The sequence below is a fragment of the Petaurus breviceps genome, unplaced genomic scaffold, assembly GCF_028583685.1.
Source record: "Petaurus breviceps papuanus isolate PSGF00001 unplaced genomic scaffold, PetGlider_PUasm1.0 188, whole genome shotgun sequence".
NCBI lineage: Eukaryota > Metazoa > Chordata > Mammalia > Diprotodontia > Petauridae > Petaurus > Petaurus breviceps.
Window position 1 is genome coordinate 217,843 of NW_027185804.1, and position 27,859 is coordinate 245,701.

Consider the following 27,859-nt stretch of genomic DNA (forward strand, 5'->3'; position numbering starts at 1 on the left):
GTGTCCATATACAAATTTTGAAAAGATTATCTAGTTTTGCCAGTTAAACTCATGTACTTAGCATTCTGAAGCTAGGAAGGGACCTTAGTCGTCTGCATGTTAAGATACCTTGAAAATGACATATACTGAGAAATGTAGTGTTGTCCAGTGGAAGTCTTAAACCCAACATATACCGAGAAATGTAGTTTTGTTAATTTATGATTTTCTAATTCAATTTGAGTTTGATACCACTGTAAAATGTAGAGTATTGAAATGGGAATTGGGAGACCTGAATTCTAATTCTAGCTCACATTGTAACTGACTGGACATTCTGGACCTCATATAGCTCTTTATAGAGAGCTAGAATTTAATTTATGTTAAATTTGTGATTTTTCCCAGGCAAGTTACTTAAACTTTGGGCCTTAGTTTCCTTATCTGTAGAATGTGTGGGTTTGGAATAGATGATTTCCGAGGTGCCTTCCAGCTGTAAGTTCCAGTCTTCTATTATCTTTGCATAGAAATGCATTTCATTCATTTGGGTTTTTTTATTCATTTGTTCATAAGTTCTCTTAAAGGTAGAATTATATGTCCTTTAAAATTATAATATCCATGTGCTTAGAACGATGTAATCTACATTGTGACCTTAAAGAGTCATTTATGATGCTGGTGGTGTTATAATATGTCAGATCAAGGATTTTATTGAATTATAAATCCGATCTTCAAAGAAATAATCCTTAGGGGATTTAAGAAAAACTATTGAATCTTAAGCTGAAGAAAAGTTCTTATTTTAGGATTAGTGTTATGAAAACTATAAAAAAAAAGATTACATAACAGTTCACAGAATGCTTAGAGTCACTTTACTTGCTATAAAGAAATTGACTGGTGGTTTGGTTAAATAAAGTTCTAAGAGTTGGGGGATTTTGTATACACACACATAGAGAATGCAAAAGAAGCCTAGAATAGTAGGTGAATAGAGGGAAGTTAGATGACCATGTTGCAAGATAAGATTCAAATTGAACCTCCAAAGTTATCACAATCAGGGCTTGTAATTTTAGCTCTATCTCCAGAATATCCAGGCTTTTCATGCATAGTTAGGCTAATTGTAGGTAGGACTGCCTCAGCTTCTGGTCCTACATTCCAGGGCAATGTTTATCATACTATAGAACAACCAAGGCACTTGAGTAAGGCAATATGGAACCAAACTTGGGTTTTGGGGATATTTAGGAACAGACTTATAGGACGGGCTGATTTGGTGTCAGACTAAGAAGTTTACTAAAACTATTCTAGTCTTTTATAACAAGTCAGTAAACAAATCTGACTTGTTGGGGCGGCTAGGTGGTACAGTGAATAGAGTACTGGCCCTGGAGTCAGGAGGACCTGGGTTCGGATTCGGCCTCAGACACTTAACACAAAAACTAGCTGTGTGACCTTGGGCAAGTCACTTAACCCCAACTGCCCTCCAGAAAGCAAAAAAAGTAAAAAAGTTAAGAAAACAATCTGACTTGTTATAAATGAATGAAGCATTTATTAAGTACTTCTCTATGCAAAGCAGTACGCTCAGCCCTGGGGATACAAGTAGAAAAGTAAGATAGGGGAAGACTACACATATGGAAGATTCCAGCTGCAAGTCAGATAGAAAAGAGCCACTGATGGTTCTAAGATATAGCAGTGAAGCAGATATTGATGCCTCTTTTTAAATGCCCTTTCCACTGATGAAGTCATGTCAGTTTCTCATGAGCCATTGGACAATGCCAAGCACTTTGGTGGCAAGAACTTTCTTTTCGAATGGGGGAAAAAGTAACTGTGGCTACAGTTCCTGCAGTAGTTTTGTTTCCAAACTAGATGATAGTCAAGTTTTTCAAAACAGGTTGATTTACCAGACCTGAGGTTTTTGTGGACTGAAAGCTAGGTATGAGATAGTGTGAGGTGACTGACTGCCAAAAGACTTAATATTATCTTAGGCTCTGTTAGTGTTCATAGTGAAGTGATGGTGGCATGGGAGTGGGGAAGCTTATAGACCTGATGTACTTCGCACTTGGAGAAGGGAAAAACAAATCTGGATTACTGTACCCGGTTCTGAGTGCCACATTCTAGAAAGAATCATTGACAAACTGAAACTTGCCCACTGTAACCAGAATGCTGAAGGCATTCAGAATCATTACATACAAAGAAAGACTTGAAGACACTAGGGATGTTTAAACCTATGTAGAAAAAGACTTATGTGAATGTCCTAGTTCTTTGCATTTGTTTTGGAACCTAGTGGCTTTTATTTAAAAAAAAAAAGAGGCAAACCCATCAATGACTGAATGACCACTTATCAGGAATTTTTTAAAGATATTATTGGTTTGGGTGATGGTTTGGACTATATGACCTCTGAGGTCCCATCTCAGAGAGCTTACTTTCTACCAAAGGAGACAAGTACACATATAAGTATATTTTTAAAAAATACAAAATATTTATTGGGGCAGGGTTTATGTAGAAGGTGATACTTGTCTTGAATCTTGAAAGAAACTGGGGATTCTAAGAGATGAACATGAGGAAGGGAAAACATTCCAGGTATAGGAGTACAGTGTGAAGCAATGGAGACAACAGATAGAATTTTTTGTGGAATGGCGAAAAGGTCAATTTGGTTGAATTGTCATGTGAGTGAAGTGGGGGCAATGTATAACAAGAATGGAAAGGTAGATTGGGGCCAGGTCTTGTGATTACAAGGTCAGTATTTTTTTCCACTATATCATTATGTCTCCGAAGAACAATAACCTTGAATTGAAAGATCTGGGTTTAAATTCTAGCTCTCATGCTCTCTTTGTGTCTTAGAAAAGTACTTAGCAGGGTGGCTAGGTGGCACAGTGAATAGAGCACCAGCCCTGTAGTCAGGAGGACCCGAGTTCAAATCCGACCTGATACTTAACACAAAAACTAACTGTGTGACCTTGGGCAAGTCACTTAACCCCAATTGCCCTTCCAAAAGGCAAAAAAAAAGTACTTAACCTTTCTCAGCATCATTTTCTTCATCTTTAAATGGGAATTATAATTAATATTTAGCTCACATGATTATTGTGAGAACCATGTGAGATACACACCTTGGTCAGTGAATATTAGTTAGGTATAGTATGTTTCCAGCATAGAAAATTCTATATATGGAAGATTATAGAAAAGGATCCGGTGGGTATGCCAGGCAGAAGGTGAGGGTGTGTCTAAGAGTGTTGTAAACCTTATGGATGTCTGAGACAGATACTACCACCACCCCTCCAAAAAACCAAAACCCAAACAACCTAGAGGTTTGGTGAGGTTTTTTTTTTCAGCTATTTTAAGGAAATATGTCTTCAGTTATTTGAAAGGTGGCCATGTGGAGAAGGGATTAGATTTGTGCTTAGCGCTGAAGGCAGAGAAATAGAACCAATCATTGGGTGTGTATTATGCAGAGATCAATTTATTTCAGCAGGAGGAAAATTTTTAATGTTCTTCAGAAACAGAATGGGCTACTTTGATGATAAATTGGCAATCTTTAAGTAGGGAATAAAAGAAAACTCATCAGGAATTTCATAAAATAGTATTGATTTAGGTCAGTTATCTCTGAAATCCCTTCCAATTTTAGAATTCTATGAATTTAAGACCATTCATTTGAATTTGGCAAGCATTTATTGATTATCTGCTATGTGCTGACACTAGGGATTCAAAGATAAAAAAGAAACTTATCTCTGCTCTCAAGGAGTTTATATTGTTCTGGAGAAAAAACTATATACACAGATAAGTAAGAATACCATGTATGCAGAGTAAATACAAAGTAATTTTTTCAGGGGGTTGGAGGGGACAAGGAAGAACACTTATATTTGAGATCAGGAAAGGCCCCCTATAGGAGTCGGTATCCGATCTGTGCTTTGGAAGAAGCTAGGTATTTTATCAGATGAGGGGGGAAAATATTCCAGGCATGAGACAGCCTGAGTAAGAGGATAGAAGGGAAGATGGAAGGATGGGAATGGTCCAGATTGTGAAAAGTTTGAAATGCCAAACAGAAGAATTTGTGTTGTGTCCTGAAGGTAGCAATGAGCCACTAATGCTTCTTGACCAAAAAAATTACATAGTTAAACTTGGTTTTGTCTTTTGTTTTTTTCCTTTTTGGAGGGCAATTGGGGTTAAGTGACTTGCCCAAGGTCACACAGCTAGTAAGTGTGTCAAGTGTCTGAGGTCGGATTTGAATCCCTGACTCCAGGGCCAGTGATCTATTTATTGAGCCACCTAGCTGCCCCTCATGGTTAAACTTGTGTTCTCAATACTACAGTTGTATAAAGACTAGACTGATAGGAGAGAGATTGGAGACTGAGAAACCTATTAGGAAATTATTGCAATAGTCCAGGGCAGAGGTGATGAGGGCCTGAATTAGGGTGGTTGCTATATGAATGGACCAGAAGGAATCTGTTATGAGAGATGTAACGGAAACTGGAGATGAAAAGGGGGAGTGATGGAGAGAGAAGAGTTGAAAGTATGAATCGGGTCCCATTTTCCAATATATGATTTATTGTTAAAAATTTTGTTAGAATAATAATCCTAGTTATTTTCTAGTATGTAGCCAGGTGGTGTAGTGGATAGAATGTTGAGCTAAAGATAAAAAGACTTCAAATCTGGCCTGAGACACTTATTAGCTCAGTGACCTTTGTCAAGTCACTTAACCCTGTTTGCCTCAGTTTCTGATTCATGAAATGAGCTGGAGAAAGAAATGGCAAACCACTCCAGTATCTCTACCAGAAAAATCCCAAATGTAGGGTCATGAAGTTAGACTGAAATGAATAACAACAAACGACAGTCCTCTGAGGAAGTATTGATTTGGTTAAGAGAGACATGTGACTCTCAAGAACTTATTGTAGCCCATGCATTGATATATGCCAGTATATTCCCTGAGCAGGTGATGAGTAGAGTGAGTGGTGGATCTCTTGAATTCTGAGTTACAGTAGAGCTAAAGTTCATTGGGTGTCTACATTAAGTTTGGCACCAATATGGTGAAAACACTTCCCCATATCCCCTCACTCTCCCATCATCTCACTCCCCCACCAAGGCCACAGGCAGCCTAAGTAGGTATAAACTGGTCCAGGTTGAGAAAAATAGAGTAGGTGTGCTAACTGGTAGTGGGTCCAAAAGTGACTGCTGCATTTTCTTCCTAGGCAAGATAGGGAGACCCAGTCCCAAAAAAAGAAGAAAAAAAACTTTTAAAAAGTTTTTTGATGTCTTTTGTTGCACCACAGTCATTTCCTGATATACCCCTTTGCCACTTATTTTGACCCACTGTTTGTGACAAAGCAATTAAGCAAAAGCAATACAACTTGCTTCTGATAGCATGTCACACTCTATGCTCATAGTCCCTTGCCTCTCTGTAGAGAAGAGGGAAGTCATCTTTTCTGGACTAGTATTGGTCATTATAGTTGCTGAGAGTTTATAAATTAGACAGCCTTTGAGTATTTTCATTGAAAGTATTGTTTTTACCGGTATGTGTTGTATTGTGTTCTGATTCAGCTTCACTCCGCATCATTTCATTACAAGTCTTCTTGTGCTTCTCCGAAAACTTAATGCCGTGGGAAAACATCTTACATTTCTTTTAACTCATGCCAAACAAACTGTCCTAGGCCAGAAAAAGAAAAAGAACCAATAAAAGAGAAATGACTATTTAAATATAGTATACACAAAACCAATAATTGGTGCTGGGAAAGTGGTTCTTCTCTGCATGATATTTCTTGCACTGCACCTGAGGCCTAGCCACAAACAAGCCCAGTATTACTGGGACAATATTTAGGAAGATCCTGTTATGGCCATAGTTGTTGCTAGTCCCCAGCCGCTCAGTCCCTTGGGCAGGGGTCTAGCTGTGATCAGTGCCTGTCCTTGCTTAAGCTCCAGTCTAACCAGTCAAACCTTAGAGTCAGGCCTTATCACAAAGTTACAAGTCTAAGTTGCTAACTTCACTTTATCTACATTGTTACAAGTCAGAGGATGTTGACTTTGGAGACCTGCTCTGAATATGGGTACTTAAAAGCTTGACACATTTACACAAGGACCAGGAGCTCAGTAGACATTTTGCAAGGTAAAGGCTGCTTTCTTCGCACAAACCCACCTTTGGTTGGCCTTGCTATTCATAAAAAGAGAGCTTAACTGCCTCTTCCACATTGTCCACCCCTGGGGACAGATAGGTACATTACTTCACTGCATATCTTCTCATTTTATCAGTCAGGATTCTGGGATATAAAACATTTGTCATTTGGTGGGGGGAAAAACATGTATACTATATTTTTATGGGCAATGTAAGGGGAGTCAAGAATGTACAATTTTATTATGATGAACTGACTTTAGAATCTAATGTTTATGAAAGATGTGACTGCCATATTCTCAAGACCTTTATACATTAGTTATTCCAGCTCTCTATACTTACAGAACGTAGGAAGCTCTTTTGAAGCATTAGGAGTAAAATAAAAAGATAGTGATGTTAGCTCTTCCCTATCTTTCCCCCTCACATTTCTTAACACAGGAAGGCAGTGTACTACATTTTGTCTTCTAATTATCAGAGTAAAAGGCCATCGTAGGCTTTACTTAAATTTTTTTATGGCATGACAAATATACTTGCCAAATGGAACTCCTCATGTCCACATAATGTGTTCTGATGCTATATGTTGGCAACAGGAATCATAGTTTATGATGTAGCTTCTCATTGTTATTTTCTGCATATCATGCATTGTGTGGATATGAAGATGTGGAATTCAAACTATGAAGCGAGAGGAATGTTTTTGTAGAACTCAAAATTTCCTTTATTTTTTTTAAGAAAAAAAGTCATCCCTACAGAGTTTTCAAAAAGCAGTGAAACTTAAGGGATCTAATAGTAAGTACTGATAATTCCTTTTGTTTCTGTGAACTAAGCTTTGTTTATTACACTATTTCCTTTTCAACATGATTTTTATTAAGCTTATCACACAGCATTCATTAGATATGATTCCTGCTTTATAAATGTATCAGAAATTCAACATCTTGTTAAATAAATTGACCACTAAAAGAATAGAAAATTGTGAACATCCCTATTTTTATTACATTGAATTTGTCATTCCTTTATTAGCAAATCAAGTAGCCTGAATCATAGAAATAAACATTATAATGATATTTCATTTATGTATTTTATCTGTAAATAAAGAACAAAAATTATTTTTTAAAAATCAGATAGTGAGGAAGATGAAATACATACCAGTTGCTGGTAGTAGTGTTCTATGCCTTGCTCCAAAAAACAAACCCCAAGCCCTTCAAATTACTTATTTTTATCATTTTAAAAAATATTGAGTTCCAAATTCTCTCCTTTTCTCCTCAACCTGTTGAAATGGCAAGAAATGGGAATGTGAAATCATGCAAAACATTTCCATACTAGCCATGTTGGGAAAAATAAAAAGCCAGAAAAATAAAGAAAATGAAAAAAATTGTGCTTCAATATGCCCTCAGACTTGGTCAATTCTCTTTCTGAAGCTGCCTAGCATTTTTTTGCCTTAAGTCCTTAGAATTATCTTTGATCATTGTATTGATCCAGAGTAGCTAAGTCCTTCACAGTTGATTATCCTTAGAATATTGCTGTTATTATATATGATGTTTTCTTGATTCTGTTCACTCTACTTTGCATGAGTTCATATAAGTCTTCCCAGGTTTTTCTGAAACCATCCTGGCTTGTCATTTAGGTTTTTGGGTTTTTTTGGTGCTTTATGGAGGGGGAAGGCAGGGCAATTGGGGGTAAGGGATTTGCCCAAGGTCACATAGCTAGAAAGTATTAAGTGTCTGAGGCCGGATTTGAACTCAGGTCCTCCTGACTCCAGGGCCGGTGCTCTATTGACTGTGCCACCTGGCTGCTACGGCTTGTCATTTCTTAAAAGCACAACAGTATTCCATCACAATCAAATATCACAACTTGTTCGTCTATTCTGCTATTGACTGGCATCCCGTTAATTTCCAATTCTTTGCCACCACTAAAAGAGCTGCTATAAATATTTTTGTACATATAGGTCCTTTTCTTTTGCCTTTTTAAAAAAAAATATCTCTTTGGGATACAGACCTAGTAGTGGTATTGCCAAGTTAAAGGGTATGAGCCCTTTGGCCATAGTTCCAAATTGTTCTCTGGGATGGTTGGACCAGTTCACAACTCCAACAGTTCATTAATGTCCCAGTTTTCCCACATCCCCTCCAGTATTTATTATTTTTCATTTCTGCCATGTTAGCCACTCTGCTAGGTAAGAAGTGTGGTACCTTAGAGTTGTTTTAATTTGTATTTCTCTAATAAGTAATGATTTAGAACATTTTTTCATATGACTATAAATAACTTTGTTTTCTTCTTCTGAAAACTGCCTGGTCATATCCTTTGAGCATGTGTCAATCGGAGAATGGCCTTTGTTTATAGTTTTGACTCAGTTCCTTGTATATTTGAGATATGAACCCTTTATCAGAGAAATTTACTGTAAATTCCCCCCCACCCCCCGAGTTTCCTGCTTTCCTTCTAATCTTGGCTGCATTGGTTTTGTTTGTGCAAAACCTTTTAATTTTACAACCAATGTCTCTGATAAAGGCCTCATTTCTAAAATATACAGAGAATTGAGTCAAATCTATAAGAATTTAAGTCATTTCCCAATTGATAAATGGTCAAAGGATATAAACAGGCAGTTCTCAGAGGAAGAAATTAAAGATATCTATAAGCATATGAAAAATGCTCTAAATCACTGTTGATTAGAGAAATGCAAATCAAAACAACTCTGAATTACCACATCTCACTGGCCATATTGGCTAAGATGACAAAACAGGAAAATGATAAATGCTGGAGAGGATGTGGAAAAATTGGAACACTAATACATATTGATGGTAGAGTTGTGAACTGATAAAACCATTCTGGAGAGCAATCTTGAACTATGCCCAAAAGGCTATAAGTAATTTCATATCCTTTCATTTTTCAAATGCTTTATTAACTTATCATTTACATCATTCATTTCTGCCAGATTTTGAGTTTTAAATTTTCTCCCCGTTTTTTCCCTACCTGCCGCCCCAAAATATCAGTCCCACAGGATAACCCCTCCTCCAATCTGCTCTCTTCCATATCTTCTCCAATACCTCCTTTGACTTTTCCAGTAGGGCATGGTGGATCTCTATGCCCCAGTGCCTTTATATCTTATTTCCCAATTACATGTAAAATAGTATTCATAATAGTGTGTGTATATATATATTTGGTTTTAAAACTTTGAATTCCAGATTCATTCCCTTCTTCCCTTGTCACCCAACCTTACTGGGAAGATAAGCAGTTCAGTATAGGTTGTACATGTATAGCTAATGCAAAAACATGAACACAGTAGATATATTGTAAAAGACTGACTATATTTCCCTTCTTCCTATCCCACCTCCCACTTGTTCTGTTTTCTACTTTGATCCTGTCCCTTTTCAAAAGTGGGTGCTTTCAACTTCCTCCCCCCAGCCTGCCCTCCCCTCCATTATCTCCCCTCTCATCCCCTTCCCCCCTACTCTCCTGTAGGGTGAGATACCCTATTTAGTGTGTATTTCATTCCCTGCCTGAGCCAAATTCAATGAGCATAAGGTTGACCTTTTCCCTTTTGCCTTCCTATTCTTCCCTTCCATTGTACCTATTTTCCCTTGCCTCTTCTATATGAGATAGTTTACCCCATTCTGTCTCTCCCCATCTCCTCTCATTATATTCCTCTGTCACCTCTTAATTTCACCTTTTAAGTATCATCCCTTCCTATTAAATTGGTCCTGTGCCCTCTATCTATGTATACCTGTAAACATATGTATTCATACACCCGTATGCCCTCCAGTACATACATACATACATACACACATACATACATATATATGTATATAGATGTGTGTATGTATATATATATATATATATATTTCTATTCCCTTCAACTATTTTCATACTGAGAAAAGTTTCATCAGTTACGATTATTGTTTGCCCATGTAGGAATTTAATAGTTCAACTTTGATAAGTTCCTTATGATTTCTTTCCCCTGTTTACCTTCTCATGCTTCTTGTATCTGAATGTCAAATTTTCTATTCACCTCTGGTTTTTTCTTCAAGAATGCTTGAAAGTCCTCTATTCCATTCAATGACCATATTTTCCCCTGAAACATGATACTCAGTTTTGCTGAGTAGGTGATTCTTGGTTTTAATTCCAGCTCCTTTGCCCTCCGGAATATCATATTCCAAGCCCTTCGATCCCTCAGTGTAGAAGCTGCCAGATCCTGGGTTATCCTGATTGTGTTTCCACAATATTCAAATTGTTTCTTCCTTGGCTGCTTGTAATATTCTCTGCTTGATCTGGGAATTTCAGAACCTGGCTATAGTATTCCTAGGAGTTTTTTTTTTTTTTTTAGGATCTTTTTCAGGAGGTGATCAGTTGATTCTTTCAACCTGTATTTTGCCCTCTGGTTCTAAAACATCAGGGCAGTTTTCTTTGAGAACTTTCTGGAGTAAGATTTCTAGGTTCTTACTTTAATCATACCGTGTTTCCCCGATAATAAGACACTGTCTTATTATTTTTTTGGACAGAAAAACACCAGAGGGCTTATTTTCAGGGGACGGCTTATTTTAATGAACATTGACAGCAATTTTAATAAACAGGTAAATGTGAAAAAAAAAATGTACCTTTATTCAATAATGATCATGTCATTTTCTTCAACAACATCGTTATAAGTGTCCATACCCTGAATTCCATCCTGGATGTCTTGCGCCTCCATTTCCTTCAGAAGAAGTGGACCCAATCTGTCATGTCCAGTAATATAGCTCTCTTTAAATGAATATGTCTTGTCCAGGTAACCTGCTCGTAGTGCCTTGGCGACACAGCTGTCAGTAATTTTATCCCATGACTTCTTCACCCAAGTCACCACTTCTTGCAGACAGGGCTTCACAAAGTTTCCACGCTGATTTCTTTCCATTCTATTTTCAATGTAGTCATTGACTTCCATGTGCAAATGGTCCTTGAATGGCTTGTTTATTGCAATACCAAGGGTCTGGAGATAGGCAGTCATTCCTGCAGGAATCATTACTTGATCTATTCTTCTCTCAGCAAGGAAGTTCTTCGTTTCTTTAGTGCGGTGAGTGCTGGCTGAATCCCAGACTATCATACCTCTTTGGTTACCTCGCATAACAAGTGGCAGCATTAAATCAACCCACTTTCTTACGATATAACGGCTTGTGTACACCAGGCTTTTTCGGTTTCAAGAACGTAAATGCCAGATACACGTTCAATCTTATCTTTCTTGCCCTTACTGATGATTAGAGGTGTGGCTTTCTTTCCATCCAAACGAATTGCCAAAACACAGGTGACCCGTGCACTTTCATAGCCAGTGGTGGGAATGTAGATTGACGTTGCACCCCTGTGATGAATTGTTGTTTGAGATCCTTGTCCCATAAACACTGCAGTTTCATCCATAGCAATCATATTGCAGGTTTGGTACTTGGAAATGTCGATCCTATCAATAAAAGACTTGAATGCAAATGCACGTTTAATAACTTCAGCATCTTCCAGCTTAAACAGTGTTGTTGATCTTCTTAGGGGCAGTTCATACCGTTGAAGGAAACCATCCAACCAGTGTTGTGATGCTTTGAATCCTTCTGAGACCATTTCAAACTCTGGTGCCATTGAAAGGGCAAATGCTTGAATATCAGCTCTGCGCACAACCAAGGCCTTTGCTCTCCTGTCAGCAATCCATTCACCAGTGAGGATCTCCAAGTCAGGATATGAGGGCTGCCGACCTGATCCAGACCTGCACTTTTTCCCTTTTCCCTCATCCACCTGTTGATTGAGGTTATTATAATCTGCTCTCCATTTTCTGACCATTCGAAGATCCAAAAGTTTTTCTTTACAGAAAACTGCAAGATTCTTGCCATGTGACTCCTCTACAATTGCTTTCTTATACTCAGCAGTATAGCTCTTCCTTTTTGTACTCGTGTCTGGGGGTCAAAACAGACAGAATAACAAAATTATGACCATCAGTCCTTCTTTTCACTCCGTCATGCCCCCTGAGTTCTTCTTTTTTCCTCCATCATGCCCTTTTTATCCTCCATCATGCCCCCTCACTCCCGCTTACATACCGGGTTTTTATGTTGTCCTGCCTCAGCTCTCCTCCGCGGCACTGCTCTCAATGCCGCCAGCAAGCAAATCACTGGGGAAGAACAGGATGACGCGCTCACTGCTGCAGCTCTGATTGGATGCAGCTCGGAACGCAGCGTGCATTTCAGGGGGGGAGGGGACGATGCATACAGAGGGTACCGTAATGTAGCGTGTAGCGCAGGGGATCACCTTCACTACAGTAGCAATCTCAATAGGGCTTATTTTTGGGGAGGGCTTATTTTAGAGGAATCTTACACAGTAAGGGGAGGGCTTATTTTCGGGATAGGTCTTATTATCGGGGAAACACGGGTACTTTAAAACCCAACTTAAAATTACTGTAGATTATAAATTGGTTTATAGCACCTAACTACTGTGTACTACCTAGATAGTAGCCTCCTTTACCACATTCTCCCTGCACTACTTCTCCACTTTTTCTATGTTCTGTTCTCACTTGTTTTGTCTTCACAATTTTTCTGTAGTGATTGACAAAGTCCACAAGGTACTGTCTGTCACCCTGGAATTCTTTAGCCTTAGTTTATATTCAGCTAATCCTTAAAATTGGAGCACTCTCATCATTCACCTACTCTGCTTCTATTCCAGAACTACTGAACATTATTGGACAAAGTCACACAAATTTGCCAATTCGGAGCCACTGCAAATTCATATTATTCAGTCTCAGCTAGTATCTCATTACTGTGCAGTAGATGTTTTGTTCTTACCTAATTAATTCTATCACTCTCTCCAAAGTACCGAATTCTAGATTATTTCCTAGTCTCCTGTTTAATTGAGAAAATTGAGACCATCTGTCATATCACCTTCCCTTACTATTTACCCATTCTACACTTGAAAACCTTTCTACATCTTCACCCATACTTACTTTTGTTTTGGTTTTAGTAATTAAGGTGATACCTCCCTCTTGCCAAGGGCACTCCTCTATTTGTATCCTTGATTCTGTTCCTTCCTGTCTATTTTGGGAGCTTTTTCAGACCTAGTGTTCACAGAAATTTCTTTTAACTTTAAGTGCCATTTCCACTTAATCATCCTGCTTATTACATAATTGGTACTTAATAAAGAGGATGAATTTAAAAAATTTAAATATAGCCAATAAGTATAAAATTACTTTTTTTCCCTTTGGGAATGGGAGCTGGGTGAAAGTAAATGAAAAAGAAAAAGGTTTATTTTTAAAATTATTTGTTAATTTGACAAACATCAGTCATGTTTTTTTGTTGATTCTCTTTTATTTCTTCTTCCTTTGTTTTTTTCTCTTAGTCATGACCTCCACCCTCCCTCTCTGCAAAAAAAAAAAATTATTCACAAGCATATTGTATTCTGGTTGTGTTGGCATATTTAAATTTCATTATTTACCTGTAGTCCATTCCTTCTTTAGAACTGCTTTTTAAATTTTAAAAATTAAAAAAAATTTTTAATTTAAATTTTTAAATTTATACTTTTAAAAATTGCTTTCTCTCTTGGTTCATTTCCTCCTCATTTGAACATTTTTTACTCTTTCCTTTGCTGGATCTTTATCCATATCATGCCTACTAACAGTGGAATTACTCCAAAAGTCTGTCCTGGGCTCTGTGCTTCTCTCCCTCTATACTATTTCATTTGGTGATCTCCTCAGTTCTGATGGTTTCAATTATCATCTGTAAATAGATGATTCTTAGATTTACTTCTCCAAACTGAATCTCTCTCCTGACTGCTAGTCTCACATCTCCCAACTACCTTTTAGACATGTTAAAGTAGATGTCCTGTAGACATTTTAAATTTAACTTCCGTCAATATTGAACTCATCATCTTTCCCTCCCAACCCATTCCCCTCTTCTTAATTTCCTTAATACTGTTCAGGACATCACCATTCTCCCACACCCCCTAGGTGGATGTCATCCTCAACTTCTCATTCTCATCCCCAGTATCCAGACTTTTACCAAGTCTTGATGTTTCTACTTTTTATAACATCCTTTTTTTTTCAAAGGAGTGGTAATTACATTTTTTTTTGCTCTGCTAAAGCAAGTTGTTGGTTAACAGCAAACAAAAAAGTAGGTATGTTCTAGTGGTTGATACTGTAGCATAATAAGCATTTGCTATTTTAAGCATTAGACTAGATGAAATTTCTTTTGGTCATTGTATTTATTTACTCTCCTCTGATGGCTCCTAAGAAGTTGTCGTATTGTTAAAAAAACAAAACAAAACAAGATAAATGCATTTCAAAGAAGGTTAAAAATAATTCAAAGCAGCCTTCAAGGAAATAGATTCTTTTAAGATTTCATTTAAAAATCATATATTGAATGTATAGCTGCAAAATGAGAATTTAATATGCCTTAAATCTGTTTTAAAAATAAGCAATTTAAAAATATTATATATTTCAGTTTTATAGTCTAATTAGATTATTCTATTCCCCCCCCCACACACACACACACACACACACATTGCCACCACTTCGGGGCAGGCCCCATTACCTGGACTGATATTCTGGTTGGTCTCTTGCCCCAATTTCTCCCCACTTCAATCTGTTTTCCCCTTATGTGTCAAATTGGTCTTCTTAAAATGCACCTCCCCATTCAGTTAATTTCAGGGGCTTCATTACTACCTCTAAGATTCATTCTCTTTTCAAAGCCCTGTCAAAAACCTAACTTCTTACCTTTTTAGACTTCATAGTTATTATTCCCCTCCACATATTCTGTGATTCTGGGACAAGAGACCTCTTTGTTATTCCTCATATGCAAAGCTCCCATCTTTTAACTGAGCATTTCCACTGATTGTCTCCAGTGCCTGGAGCACTGCCCCTCCTACTGATGGTTCCTGGCTTCCTGAAGTCTCAGCTAAAGTCTCACCTACCAGAAACCTTTAGCAGTCTTTCTTACTTTTAGTGACTTTCCCTTTGAGACAGTCCTCGGTTGTTATACCTTTGGTTTGTAAATAGTTGTTTTTTGCATGTTTTTCACCCCATTAAACACGGAGTTCCTTGAGAAGCAGGAGTTTGGTTTTTGCCTTTCGTTTTATCTCCAGAGCTTCGCACTATGCCTGGCATGTGGTAGGAACTTAATTGAGTACCTGTTTATCTTAGATGAGATCTGTTAGGCTATTGGAGTCTTGATTGGTCGTTGCATTAGTCAGCTTAAGTCTTTCAGAGTTGGAAAAGTTTTATTTTTTAGAGTGCAAAAATGTAAACACCGGTTTTGAGATCTTTGAGGAACAAGAGTAAGTTCTAGAATGCTGAAAGAAAGTAAGGTGCTATCTTTTAGTGGCAACTGTTCTATCATTTGAGAAGATAGGGCGGTCCTGAGCACATTTTTCACAAAAAGAAATGTCGCTTCACTTTTCAAAATAACTTTAAAGTTGGCTTTAAAGCACCTTGTTTTGTGTTGATTTCTGATGTGAAATTGGAGGGTGTATTTCCCTGGAAAACATTCCCAGATAGATGGAGTTCAAATGTTTGCTTAGGAATGGCTGTAGATAACTATCCCTTAGCAGTAATATAACAAGTGATGCCATTCCCTTTGTAGCCTTTTTTTTGGTAATTTTATCACTGTACTGCATTTGTGTAGACAATATTTTTTTGTGTCCTAGGTCCTTTTGGCAGTTTGGTGAAGTCTTCTCAGAATAATGCTTTCAAATGCATAAAATCAAATACATAGGATTACAAATGAAGCCAATTATATTGAAATAGTTATCAAAATGTAAAAACAAAAACAAATTCGTGGACCCTAGATTAAAAACCCCTATGGGAATGAAGGGAGAATTCTGGTTCCATGAACTTTTGTCAAAGTATTTATAATACCTATAATGTGTTATTTTGCCTTTAGGGCCACTATCTCATTAGAAACAGTTAAGGCTGAAGCTATAGACACTTTCAGATCAGTTTATTTCCTGTTTTGTCAGTTCTGTAAATTAAATGTTTTGTGCTGTTGATTCAGATTAAGGAGTATTTGTGGTTTCAAAATCCTCCACCAAATCTTGCATCGAATCAATCAGTTAATCAATAGACATTTATTAAGAGCTTACTATGTGCCAAGTACTGTACTAGTAGTTGCAAGGAATATAAAGACAAACTGAAACAGACCTTGAACCCCAGGACCTTGCATTATCCTGTGGAGTCAACAATATCTACATAAAATCTATGTAAATGCAAATATATACTAAGTAAGTGAGGAGGGTGTGTGAGAGTCCTTAGGTCCCAGGCAGCTCTGCTATTGGAGTCTCATTAGGAGTCCAAGAAGGGTAGGAAGAGTAGTAGGGGAAGGGGAGAAGGGAGGGCAGTTGGGAGAGAGGGCATTCAGAAGCAAAACACTTTTGAGAAGGGACAAGGTGAAAGGAGAGAGATAGAAATTGTGAAAAAATTTTGCAAGTTTCTCTGATAAAGGCCCCATTTTCAAACATGTAGAGAACTGAGTCAAATTTATAAAAATAAGAGCAATTCTGCAATTGATAAATGATTGAAAGATATGATTGGTTTTCAGGTAAAGTAAAACTATTTATAGCCATATAAAAATACTCTCACTGTTGAATGAAGAAATGCAAATTAAAACAAAACTGAGTTACTAACTCATACCTATTAGATTGGCTGATAGGACAGAAAAGGTAAATGACAGAAGTTGGAGGAGATATGGGGAAAATGAGTGGAGTTGTGAACAATTCAACTATTCTGTAGAGCAATATAGCCCAAAGGGCTATAAAAAACTATGCATGTCTGTATCTTAAAAGAGATAAAAAGGAAAAGGACAAAAGTATCTATAGCAGTTCTTTTCTGGTGGCAAAGAGTTAGAAACTGAGAAGATACCCATCAATTGGAGAATGGCTGAATAAGTTGTGATATGTGATTATGATGGAATACTGTTGTATTGTAAGAAGTGTTTTCAGATGCTTTCAGAAAAACCTGGAAAGACTTGGATGGGCTGATGCAAAGCGAAATGTGCAGTGTACAAAGTAATAGCATTATTATAAGATGATCAGCTGTGAATGACTTCGCTATTCTCAGCAATACAGCAATCCAAGACAACTCTGAAGGACATATGAAAAATGCTATCCATTCCCAGAGAAAGAATTGATGGTGTCTGAATACAGATTAAAGCATACTTTTTTAAGCTTTATTTTTCTTGGAGGTTTTTTTGGTCTCTATTGGCTTTAACAACATGACTATTGTTGATATGTTTTGCATACATGTATAACCTATATTGAATTTCTTGCCTTCTCAATGAGGGAGTGAGGACAGAGGATGGGAGAGAATTCAGAACTCAAATTTTAAAATTGAATGTTAAAAATTGTTTTTACATGTAATTGGGGAAAAATAAAATACTAAATAATAATTTAAAAAAATAGGAAGAGGCAGCCAGGGAAGAGCCCTATGGAGAAGGTGGTAGCTGAACACCAGGGAGTCCCTATACAGACAGTTCTGATGGACCATTCTGCATACCTAGTAAACTTAATGTGAATTTGTCCACAGGGAAGAAAGGAGGAAGACAGGAAGAGGCTACACCTTTGGGAGGAGGGGTCCCTGCCCATGGTTCAAGGACAGACTGGGGCAGGAGGAGGAATATTCTGGGTTGGAGCCAGCCACCTGGTGGCTTGGCTAAAATAGAGAGGAAGAAGGGAGGTGGGGCAGACTTGGACACAGATGAGCTTGCGGCTGGTGTGTCGTATCCAAGTGTGGAAAAGACTTTCATAGGAACCAGTTTGCCTGTTGGTGGGCAGAGTGGGGCAAAGGTCTTCTCTCTCAAGTGATGATTGGTCCCAAGCCAAGTAGGTTCTCTTTGTACCTCCTTTCAGTTGGAGTGGTTTTTGGGGGGGCAGGGGTGGGGTGGGAAGTAGGATACCATGGAGCACAGTACTGTACAGTAAAGTTCACATAGGAGGTTTTTCAACTTATATCTTTCAGAATTCTTTACCAAAAGTCTAAAAGTGAGAATTATGTGTGCTCATTTTAGCCAGATCTCTTTCCTACTGGGTGTGTCTCTGCCGTTCTGTGGTATCAGGAATATTCCTCCACCTGTTAGAATTGACCCTGCATATTTTCCCTGTCTCTGATAATCCAGAGCTAGGCTTAGCCTGCTTCCTAATTTGATAGTTTACCATTACCAGTCAGCTTTTCTGACCTTTTTCCTATTGCTTCAAACGAGTATCAACTTTGGACCTCTCCACTCTTGCCTTGACTTTCTAATTTTAACACACCATCAGATACATAGTTAAGTAAGACTGATAGTAAGATCATCTCTTTTCCCTGGTCACCCTCTTTGTGGAGATTATGCTTTTTTATTGTCCCATTGTTTCATTTCTGTCTGCATGGTATCTCTAGCATCTCTTCCCTCCTTTTCTCACTAACACCACCTTAATTCAGGCTCTGTTTCTCACCTACATTGTTGCATTATGGAATTCCCTATCTTTAGTCTCATTATGCTCCATCCATTTTGCTACTGCTTCCATATTAATCAATCCTAATGAATACTTTTAATTAATTGTGTCTCAACCCGAATGAAGGAAGGAAAAAAGGAAAGAGTAAAAAACATTGATTAGATGCTTAATATGTTCTTGGTAGTGTGCCGAGCACAAGGAATACAATATAAAAGTGAGATAATTCCTGTCCTTAAGGAGTTTCTAATTAGGAGAAGGCAACCACTGGGGACAGATGGCTAGGGAAAGGAGATGAATGCCAGGAAGATTGCCTGAGTAATGAATGTGTTGCCATTCTTTTAGTCCTAGAATAGGGTAAGGCAGGGGTGGGGCGCCTTTGGCCTTGAGACTACATGTGGCCCTCTAGGTCTTCAAATTCGACCCTTTGGCTGAATCCAAACTTCACCAAACAAATCCCCTTAACAAAAGGATTTGTTCTGTAAAACTTGGACTCGTTCAGCTGAACCCAAGGACCTAGAAGGCCACATGTGGCCTAGAGGTCATAGGTTCTCCACTCTTGGGGTAAGGTAACATCTACAATAAGTGAAATGCTTTCTTTTTATATTTAAATATATTGCAAAATTATTAAATGAATTTTAAGAACCTAATTGAAATTTTTCCCCTTCTGTACAGGTGCATCTGGTTTATTCCTCAGGACCTACAAGACAGACTTGTTTAGAAGAAGATAAAAAAAGTTTGCCCTTTTAAATGGACATCCTTTGTACAGCATGGCTCAGATATCCAGTAACAATGGGTTTAAGCAGTGTTCATCCTCACCTTTGGGGCCAGGAAAAACTAAAGATGTGGACAGAGAAGAAGCATTACAGATGGAAGCTGAGGCTCTAGCAAAACTGCAAAAGGACAAACAAGTAGTTGAAAATCAGAGAGGTTTCGAATTGTTAAGTAACCCTGCTCAAAAGTCACAAGAAATTCATAAGGACTTTGATCTGATGGTGTTTCCTGAATCAGATTCACCCAGAAGCGCTGTGGACATTGATATTGAAAAGCTTACTCATGCTGAATTTGAGAAGCTACTGCTGGATGACAGCTTTGAGTCTAGTAAAGCACCAGCAATGCCAGTTACTCCTGTTTTGAGCCCTTCCTTTTCAGCACAGTTTTATCTACAGCCTACTATTCAGAGAGGACAGTGGCCACCTGGATTACCTGGGCCTTCCACTTGCACTTTACCTTCTATTTATCCCTCAGCTTATTGTAAACAGGCTGGTGCATTCCAAAATGGCTTCAATCCAAGCATGTCTCCATTTCCATCTACAGAACCTATTTATTTAAGTCTTCCAAGACAATCCCAGTACATTTCATACCCTTTGACACCTACTGCCGCTTTTCATCCACAAGGAAGTTTACCCATCTATCGTCCGGCAGTCAGTCCTGAAATGGCAAAACTGTTTGACAAAATAGCTAGCACTTCAGAATTTTTAAAAAATGGTAAAGCAAGGACTGATTTAGAGATAAGCAATACAAAAACTACTGTCAGTAATCTACAAGCGTCCCCAAAGTCTGATGATATCAGTAAATTTGACTGGCTAGACTTAGATCCTTTAAGTAAACCTAAAGTAGATAATGTGGAGGTATTGGACCATGTAGACGAGAAAAATGCTCCAGTTTTAACAGCAGAGGATCCTTGGGATGCTGTGCTTCTTGAAAAGAGACCACCATCAGGTTGTCATCCTGAAAAAAAAGTGAATGGAAAATCTCTTTTGGGGTCAGCAGTAACAAGGAGTCATTCTTTAAATATTAGATCAACTCAGCTTACAAAAGTTCAAGGCCAAGTATCTCAGGTATAGTACTTTCAAACTAACTTCAAAATAGAGTATTTTAAAGCTGAGTTAATTTTTAAATGAATTTCATGGCCTAAAAGTAATAGAATTATGTACTTTTATCGAATGATTGAGAATTTGTTTTACATTTTGTGTTTTTGCTAACAGTAATGAAAAATGCAGGCCAGAAAACCTTCTTTGACTTTCAGGATTTTGAACAATTAAAAAAATTTTAAAAGAAAAAGCTGATTTGCTCTTAAATGTTAATAATAATGTTTTCTGCAGTTAATATATAAATTTGTGTCTCTAATTTCTTAAATTCCTTCTAAACTAATTATAACCAATTAGGCAGTGATGTCACTAAGTGGCTATTTTTGTGTTTTTCTTCTCACATACCCCAGTTATGGGGAATAGCAAGTTTCTTCCTCCTTTCCCCATTTCAAACCCTCAGAACAGAACAAATCCACCCCAGGTTTTCTGTTTTATTTAACTCCCTCAATATCTTTTGATGATATTAAGGTTCTAAGGAGACACGTGTTTCTTCTGCTTATATTAGAATGTTATGTAGCTATACTATCAGTCAACTTTTAATTGCTCACATACATTTGCTTTTTTGGACATATTTTTAGTTCTGTTGATTCTTATATTTATAGCCTGTTAGACTCTATATATGAGACTGTTATTTTTATATATTTATATGTAATATAATATCTTATGAGAGTATTAGACTCATATTTATAGTTGAGAGTTTCTACTTAGGTCTGCTTTTTTTTTTCATTAGAAAGACTTGAAAATCTTCCATTAGAAGTCCATTTTTTTTTCTTTGTAGGATTATACTTAGCTTTTCATGGTAAGTTATTCTTCATTGTAAGCTTATCTCTTTTGCCTTTTGGAATATGTATTCCAAGACCACTTTCATCTATTTTAGAAGCTGCCAGATTTTTATGTGATTCTATGTTTCCTCTGAATTGATTTCTTTCTGGCTGTTTGCCAGATGCTTCTCCTTGATGCTCTCTTCTTTCTTTGATATTTTCTTTGACATTTCTGGAATTTTCCCTTTTGGAGTTTCTTTCTGGAGATGATCAGTGGAGATGATATTTACCCTCTGATTCTGATAGACCTGGTAGTTTTCATTTATTATTTCTTGAAATATATTGCATAGACTGCTTTATCCCACCATTCCAGTGTTCAGAGAATGCAGTGACTCTTAAATTATCTCTTCTTGACCTGTTTACCTGCTCAGTTGTTTTGATTTTAGCTATCTCAAATTTTCTTTTCTTTTTTCTTTTAGTCATTTGGCTTTCTGTTCTAATATTTCTTGCTGTCTCATGGAGGCAATTATTTGTTTGGCTTATTCTATTTTTCAGGGAGTCTGTTACTTGGGTGAAGTCTACCACTTTATGTTCTAAGCTGTTTATTTTCCTTCCAGTTCTTCCAGAGCTTTTTCTCTCTTTTTTTAGAAATTTGCTCCTTCCTTTCTTCTAGGTATTTATGTAGTGCTTGTGGGAAATGAATTCTTTTTTCCTTTCTGAATCATTGCTTCCAGTTATTATAGTAAATCTCTCCTTTGTAGGGGAAATCCTTAGATCTATAGATCTTAGATCTTTTTTTATATTGATCGGTGTTTTATTTATTGTCTCTCCAGCTTCAGTTGAGTTGGGATTTTGTGGTAGGAACAATTTCCACTGGCTGCTCTGCTTTTGGGTGGTGGAGTGGCCCTTAATTGATCTCCCCGTGGGTTATTGATGTGCCTTCCTTCTCCCAGTTTTAGGACCCCCTGGATCTTTGAGGTTAAAAGCACTGGATCATCTTGTCCTAAGACAAGAGAATTAAAGTTAGGATCCTTACAGTCTTTGTATCTGGGCTATTCTGGTCTGAACACTACAGTACCTGCTCTGGTTATATTACTCTACCCATGGCTTCCAAGCCCATCTTGGGGCTTTTTGGGAGACCTTATTTTCCTGCCTCCTGATGAAGCTTTGTAGGCTAGAGGTATCTCTGATCCCTTGCTATTTATATTGGGAGGGGAGGGCAGGGGAAGACTTGTTTGCCTTGCGGCAACCCCTGTTCCTTATTTATTTATTCATTAATTCGTTCATTCATTTGTTTTTTTGCCATTTTTCAAATGCTTTATTAACTTCTGATTTGCATCATTCATTTCCGCTAGATTTTGAGTTACAATTTTTCTCCCCGTTTTTCCACTGCCCCAAAATAGCAGTCCCACAGGATATCCCCTCCTCCAATCTGCTCTCTCCGATATTTTCTCACATACCCCCTTCGACTTTTCCAGTAGGGTATGATGGATCTCTATGCCCCAGTGCCTGTATATCTTATTTCCCAATTACATGTAAAATAGTATTAATAATCGTATATGTGTACATATATATATATATATACACTATTACATATAGTATAGTATATATGGTATAGTACATAATAGTGTATATGTGTATATGTGTGTATGTGTGTGTATGTATGTATATGTATATATATACACACACACTTTGATTTTAAAACTTTGAATTCCAGATTCATTCCCTTCCTCCCTTGTCACCCACCCTTACTGGGAAGATAAGCAGTTCAGTATAGGTTGTACATGTGTAGCTAATGCAAAACAATAACATAGTAGATATATTGTAAAAGACTGACCATATTTCCCTCCCTCCTATCCCACCTCCCACTTGTTCTATTCTCTACTTTGATCCCATCCCTTTTCAAAAGTGGATGCTTCCAACTTCCCTCCCCCCCAGCCTGCCCTCATTTCCATCATCCCCCCTCTCATCCCCTTTCCCCCTACTCTCCTGTAGGGTGAGATACCCTATTTACTGTGTATTTCATTCCCTCCCCGACCCAAATTCAATGAGAATAAGGTTGACCCTTTCCCTTTTGCCTTCCTGTTCTTCCCCTCCATTGTAACCATTTTCCCTTGCCTCTTCTATATGAGATAGTTTACCCCATTCTGACTCTCCCCATCTCCTCTCATTATATTCCTCTCTCACTTCTTAATTTCACCTTTTAATTATCATCCCTTCCTGTTAAATTGGTCCTGTGCCCTCTATCTATGTATACCTGTCAACATATATACACACATTCACATATGTATTCATATGCCCATATACCCTCATATATAGACATATATATTTATTTATTTCTATTCCCTTCAACTATTTTCATACTGACAAAAGTTTCATCAGTTACAATTATTGTTTTTCCACGTAGGAATGTTAATAGTCCAACTTTGATCAATGGCTTATGATTTCTTTTCCCTGTTTACTTTCTCATGCTTCTCTTGCTTCTTGTGTCTGAATGTGAAATTTTCTATTCAACTCTGGTTTTTTCATCAAGAATGCCTGAAAGTCCTCTATTCCACTGAATGACCATATTTCCCCCTGAAACATGATACTCAGTTTTGCTGAGTAGGTGATTCTTGGTTTTAATCCCAGCTCCTTTGACCTCTGGAATATCATATTCCAAGCCCTTAGATCCCTCAGTATAGAAGCTGCCAGATCCTGTGTTATCCTGATTGTGTTTCCACAATATTGAAATTGTTTCTTCCTGGCTGCTTGTAATATTTTCTCCTTAATCTGGGAATTCTGGAACCTGGCTATAATATTCCTAGAAGTTTTCTTTTGGGGATCTTTTTCAGGAGGTGATCAGTGGATTCTTTCAACCTGTATTTTGCCCTCTGGTTCTAAAACATCAGGGCAGTTTTCTTTGAGAACTTCCTGGAGTATGATTTCTAGGTTCTTACTTTGATCATAGCTTTCAGGTAGTCCAGTAATTTTTAAATGATCTCTCCTGGATCTATTTTCCAGGTCAGTGGTTTTTTCCATGAGATATTTCACATTGCCTTCTATTCTTTCATTTGTTTGGATCTGCTTTACAGCATCTTGATTTCTCATAAAGTCATTAGCTTCCATTTGCTTCAATCTAATTCTGAAGCAATGATTCTCCTCATTGAGCTTTTGAGATTCCTTTTCCATCTGGCAAATTTGGCTTTTTAAGGCATTCTTCTCCTCATTGCCTTTTTGAGCCTCTTTTGGCATTTGAGTTAGTCTGTTTTTTAAGGTGTTATTTTCTTCAGTCAGGCTGTTGACTCTCATTTCTCTTCCCAGTTTTTCCTCCACTTCTCTTACCTGCTTCTTAAGGTCCTCTATGGCCTGTAACCAGCTCATATTTTCCTTTGAAGGTTTTGGTGCAGGAATTCTGACTTCACTGTCTTCCTCCTGTTCCATGCTTTGATCCTTTTTGTCCACAAAATAGGAGTGTAATGTTGGAATCTTCTGTCTGCTTTGTTTCCTTTTCCTGGTCATGTTGATGGGGTGCTTGGGACCTATATTTGTAACATCAGTCTGTAAAACCAGTTTGTAAAATCATACCCCCCACCCCCCCAGCCTCATAGCATCAACTCTGCCCCTGCCCTCTGCCTGCACTCTGCCTAGCTTCAGAGCATGAACTCTGCCCAGCAACAGCTCATGAATAGTTTATCTCAGTCTGGAACAGTGAACCCGTGAATCCTTCACTAAAGTATCTATAAACATTCCAGCTTAGGCAACTATTATCTCCCCCTTGTATAGTGTCCTGCTGCCTCCAGGAATCCTTCAGGACCCTATGTCTGGGTTAACTCCTTAGCCTATTATCCACATACTGAGTCTCTGTTAGCCTTGGTTCCCAGACATCAATCTTGTCAAACATGACACTGATAGGTGGCAGACTGGGCACTTCTCAGTCAGCTCTTGACTGCTAGCTGACTTAGTGACAGATTTCCAGCTTAAAACCACACCTCCAGGTAGTCCCCCCCCGTCCCCCCTTGGGCTTTACCCCCTGTGAATTATGGGAAATACGCCTGTACAGTTACATTAAAAGTGCACGTCCCTTTAAACACTGGCCCCACCTTAAACTCCTCCCTAATCCCACCCTTAATCACCTAGTTAGCATAATTGGCTAGGGTTCTACTCTGGATTATTCTATAAAAACCTTCATTCTACCCCTAAAGGTAGAACGTCCCCTAAAGGACTCTTGCCCAAAGTACAGCCTAACAATAAACTTGCAGGACCCCTAAGGACCCTTGCCTGCTGTAAAGAGTACAATAAACTTTTACAACTCTGACTCCAAGTTGGCTTGGGCTGAATTCTTTCCAGACTGAATGGAAGGCTTTCTGGTCTTAGATTAAGATCAGAATTCCTGCTGAAGTGGGCAGAGGGAGGAACTTGCCTAGGGGAACTTGTTTTTGTGGGAAGGCCTGACCGAAAGAAGGCTCAAATATCTGGGCAGTTTTCCTTGAGAATTTCTTGAAAAGTACCTTTCAGCAAAAGTTTCCTTCCCTGTCTCTTTTAATTAGATCTATTTTTTCTTTTGCTGTGTCTGAGATCATGATTGCTACCCCTACTTCTTTGCTATATCTGAAGCATAGTAGTGTCTACTCTAGCCCCTTACCTTTACTCTGTGCATCTATCAGCTTCAGATGTATTTCTTGTAAACAACATATTTTAGGATTCTGGTTTTTAGTCTCTTCTGCTATCCACTTCCATTTTATGGATAGTTTATGGGTGAGTTCATCCCATTCACATTTATAGTTATGATAACTAACTGTATATTTCCCTCCATGCTGTTTTCTCCTTCTTTGACCCCCTCCTCTCTCTTTCCCACATCCTTTCCCTCCTCACAAGTATTTTACTTCTGATCACTGCCTTCCCCAGTATACCCTCCCTTTTATTAGTCTCTACTCCCCCTTCTATTATCTCTATCCCTTTTTACTTTCTTAAGGGATGAGATAGATTTCTATTTCCAGCTGAATGTGTATGTTATTCCATACTCTGAGCCAATTTTGATGGAAAGTAAAAATTAAACTTTGCTTGCCACCCCTCCATCTTCCCCACCAGTATAATAGCTCTTTTATGTGAGATAATTTACCCCCATTCAATCTTCCCCCTCCTTCCAGTACAATTTTCTTTCTCAATTTTTTGGGTTTTTTTTTTTTTTTGGGGGATATCATCCCATCAGAGTCACCTTACATCCATGCCCTCTGTCTATATATACTCCTAAATGCTCTGAGAGTAATAAAATTTTTTAAAGAGTTACAAATATGGGGTAGCTAGGTGGCGCATTGAATAGAGCAACAGCCCTGGAGTCAGGAGGACCTGAGTTCAAAACCGGCCTCAGACACTTAACACAAAAACTAGCCATGTGACCTTGGGCAAGTCACTTACCCCCAGTTGCCTTCCAAAAAGCTAAAAAAAAAAAAAAGAGTTACAAATATTATCTTGCCATATAGAAGTATAAAATAGTTACACTTTATTGAATTCCTTATGCTTTCTCTTGTTTGTTTTTTACCTTTTTATGTTTCCCTTGATTCTTGTATTTAGAGGCCAATTTTTTATTTGGCTTGAAGGTTCTGTCTGTCATTAAATATCTGTTCTTTTCCCCTGAAAGATTATGTCAATTTTGGTGGGTATGTGATTCTTGGTTATAATCCTAAATCCTTTGCCTTCTGGTTATTTAATGTGGAAGCTGCCAAATCCTTTATAATATTGACTGTAGCTCTACAATATTTGAATTGTTTCTTTTTGGCTGCTTGCAGTACTGTGAGTTCTGGAATTTGGCTGTGATGTTCCTTGGAGTTTTCATTTTGGGATCTCTTTCAGATAGTGATTGGTAGATTCTTTCAATTTCTGTTTTTCCCTCTGGTTCTAATATATCAGGACAGTTTTCTTTGAAAATTTCTTAAAAGATGTTGTCTAGGCCTCTTTTTTGTTTTGTTTTGTTGATCATGGCTTTCAGGTTCTGTGTGTAATTAAATGACACCTGGATGATGACTCCTGGGTCACTTGTTTTCCCAATTAGAAATTTCGCATTTTTTCTTTTTACTTTTTTGAGTTTATTGTATGTTGATGTCTCATAGAGTCATTATTTTAAGGAATTATTTTCCTGTTCAGTGAGCTTCTGTACTTCCTTCTCCATTTGGCCAGTTCTATTCTTTAGGGAGTTATTTTCCTTAGTAAAATTTTTGTATATCCTTCCCCATGCTATTAATTCATGATTTTCATGATTATTTTTCATGATTCTCTTGCATTACTCTCATTTCTTTATCCATTTTTTTTTCTCTAATTTGCTTTTTAAAATCCTTTTTAAACTTATCCAGTTCTTTTTGGTCCTGAGACCAAGTCACTTTTTTTCTTTGAAACTTCACAACTAGCCATTTTGACACTATTGTCCTCTTCTAAGTTTATGCCTTGATCCTCCCTGTCACCATAGTAATTTTACATATTCAAGGCCTTTTTGTTTGTTTTTGCTGTTTTTTTGTGACTTGATTTTTTAATATGAGAGAGTTGGGCATTGGTCTGGTGCTGGGGCTTAAGGTTTTACTGTTTGCTTTCACTGGACTTCAAGGGCTTAGCTGTTTGCTTTCACTAGAGGGTAGACTTCCCCTCTGGCTTGTACTGGGGCTTGGGGCCCCCTGTTGCCTTCCCCTGTGTGTGGGTTGCCTGCTTGCCTGTCTCAGGAATGGGCCCCTGCTACTGGGTTGCTATGGAAACAGGACTGCTCACTTGCTGGGGGGCTGTTGGTTTCCAGGAGGGCAGATGACTTTATG

The 27,859-nt window shown here is 37.9% G+C and overlaps 1 protein-coding gene across 3 annotated transcripts in view; it reads left to right on the forward strand.

The window, feature by feature from the left end:
* Positions 1-27,859, forward strand: part of PIK3C2A (phosphatidylinositol-4-phosphate 3-kinase catalytic subunit type 2 alpha) — a 151,496-nt gene that overhangs the window by 14,475 nt on the left and 109,162 nt on the right. For 2 of the 3 annotated variants that reach the window (XM_069091099.1, XM_069091100.1), the window contains exon 2: positions 19,124-20,289. The exons of the other annotated variant lie outside the window; for it this stretch is intronic. In XM_069091099.1, coding sequence (XP_068947200.1) covers positions 19,219-20,289 — 1,071 coding nt within the window. In that variant the 5' untranslated portion in view covers positions 19,124-19,218. The remainder of the gene's footprint in view (positions 1-19,123; positions 20,290-27,859) is intronic. 3 annotated transcript variants of the gene reach the window in all.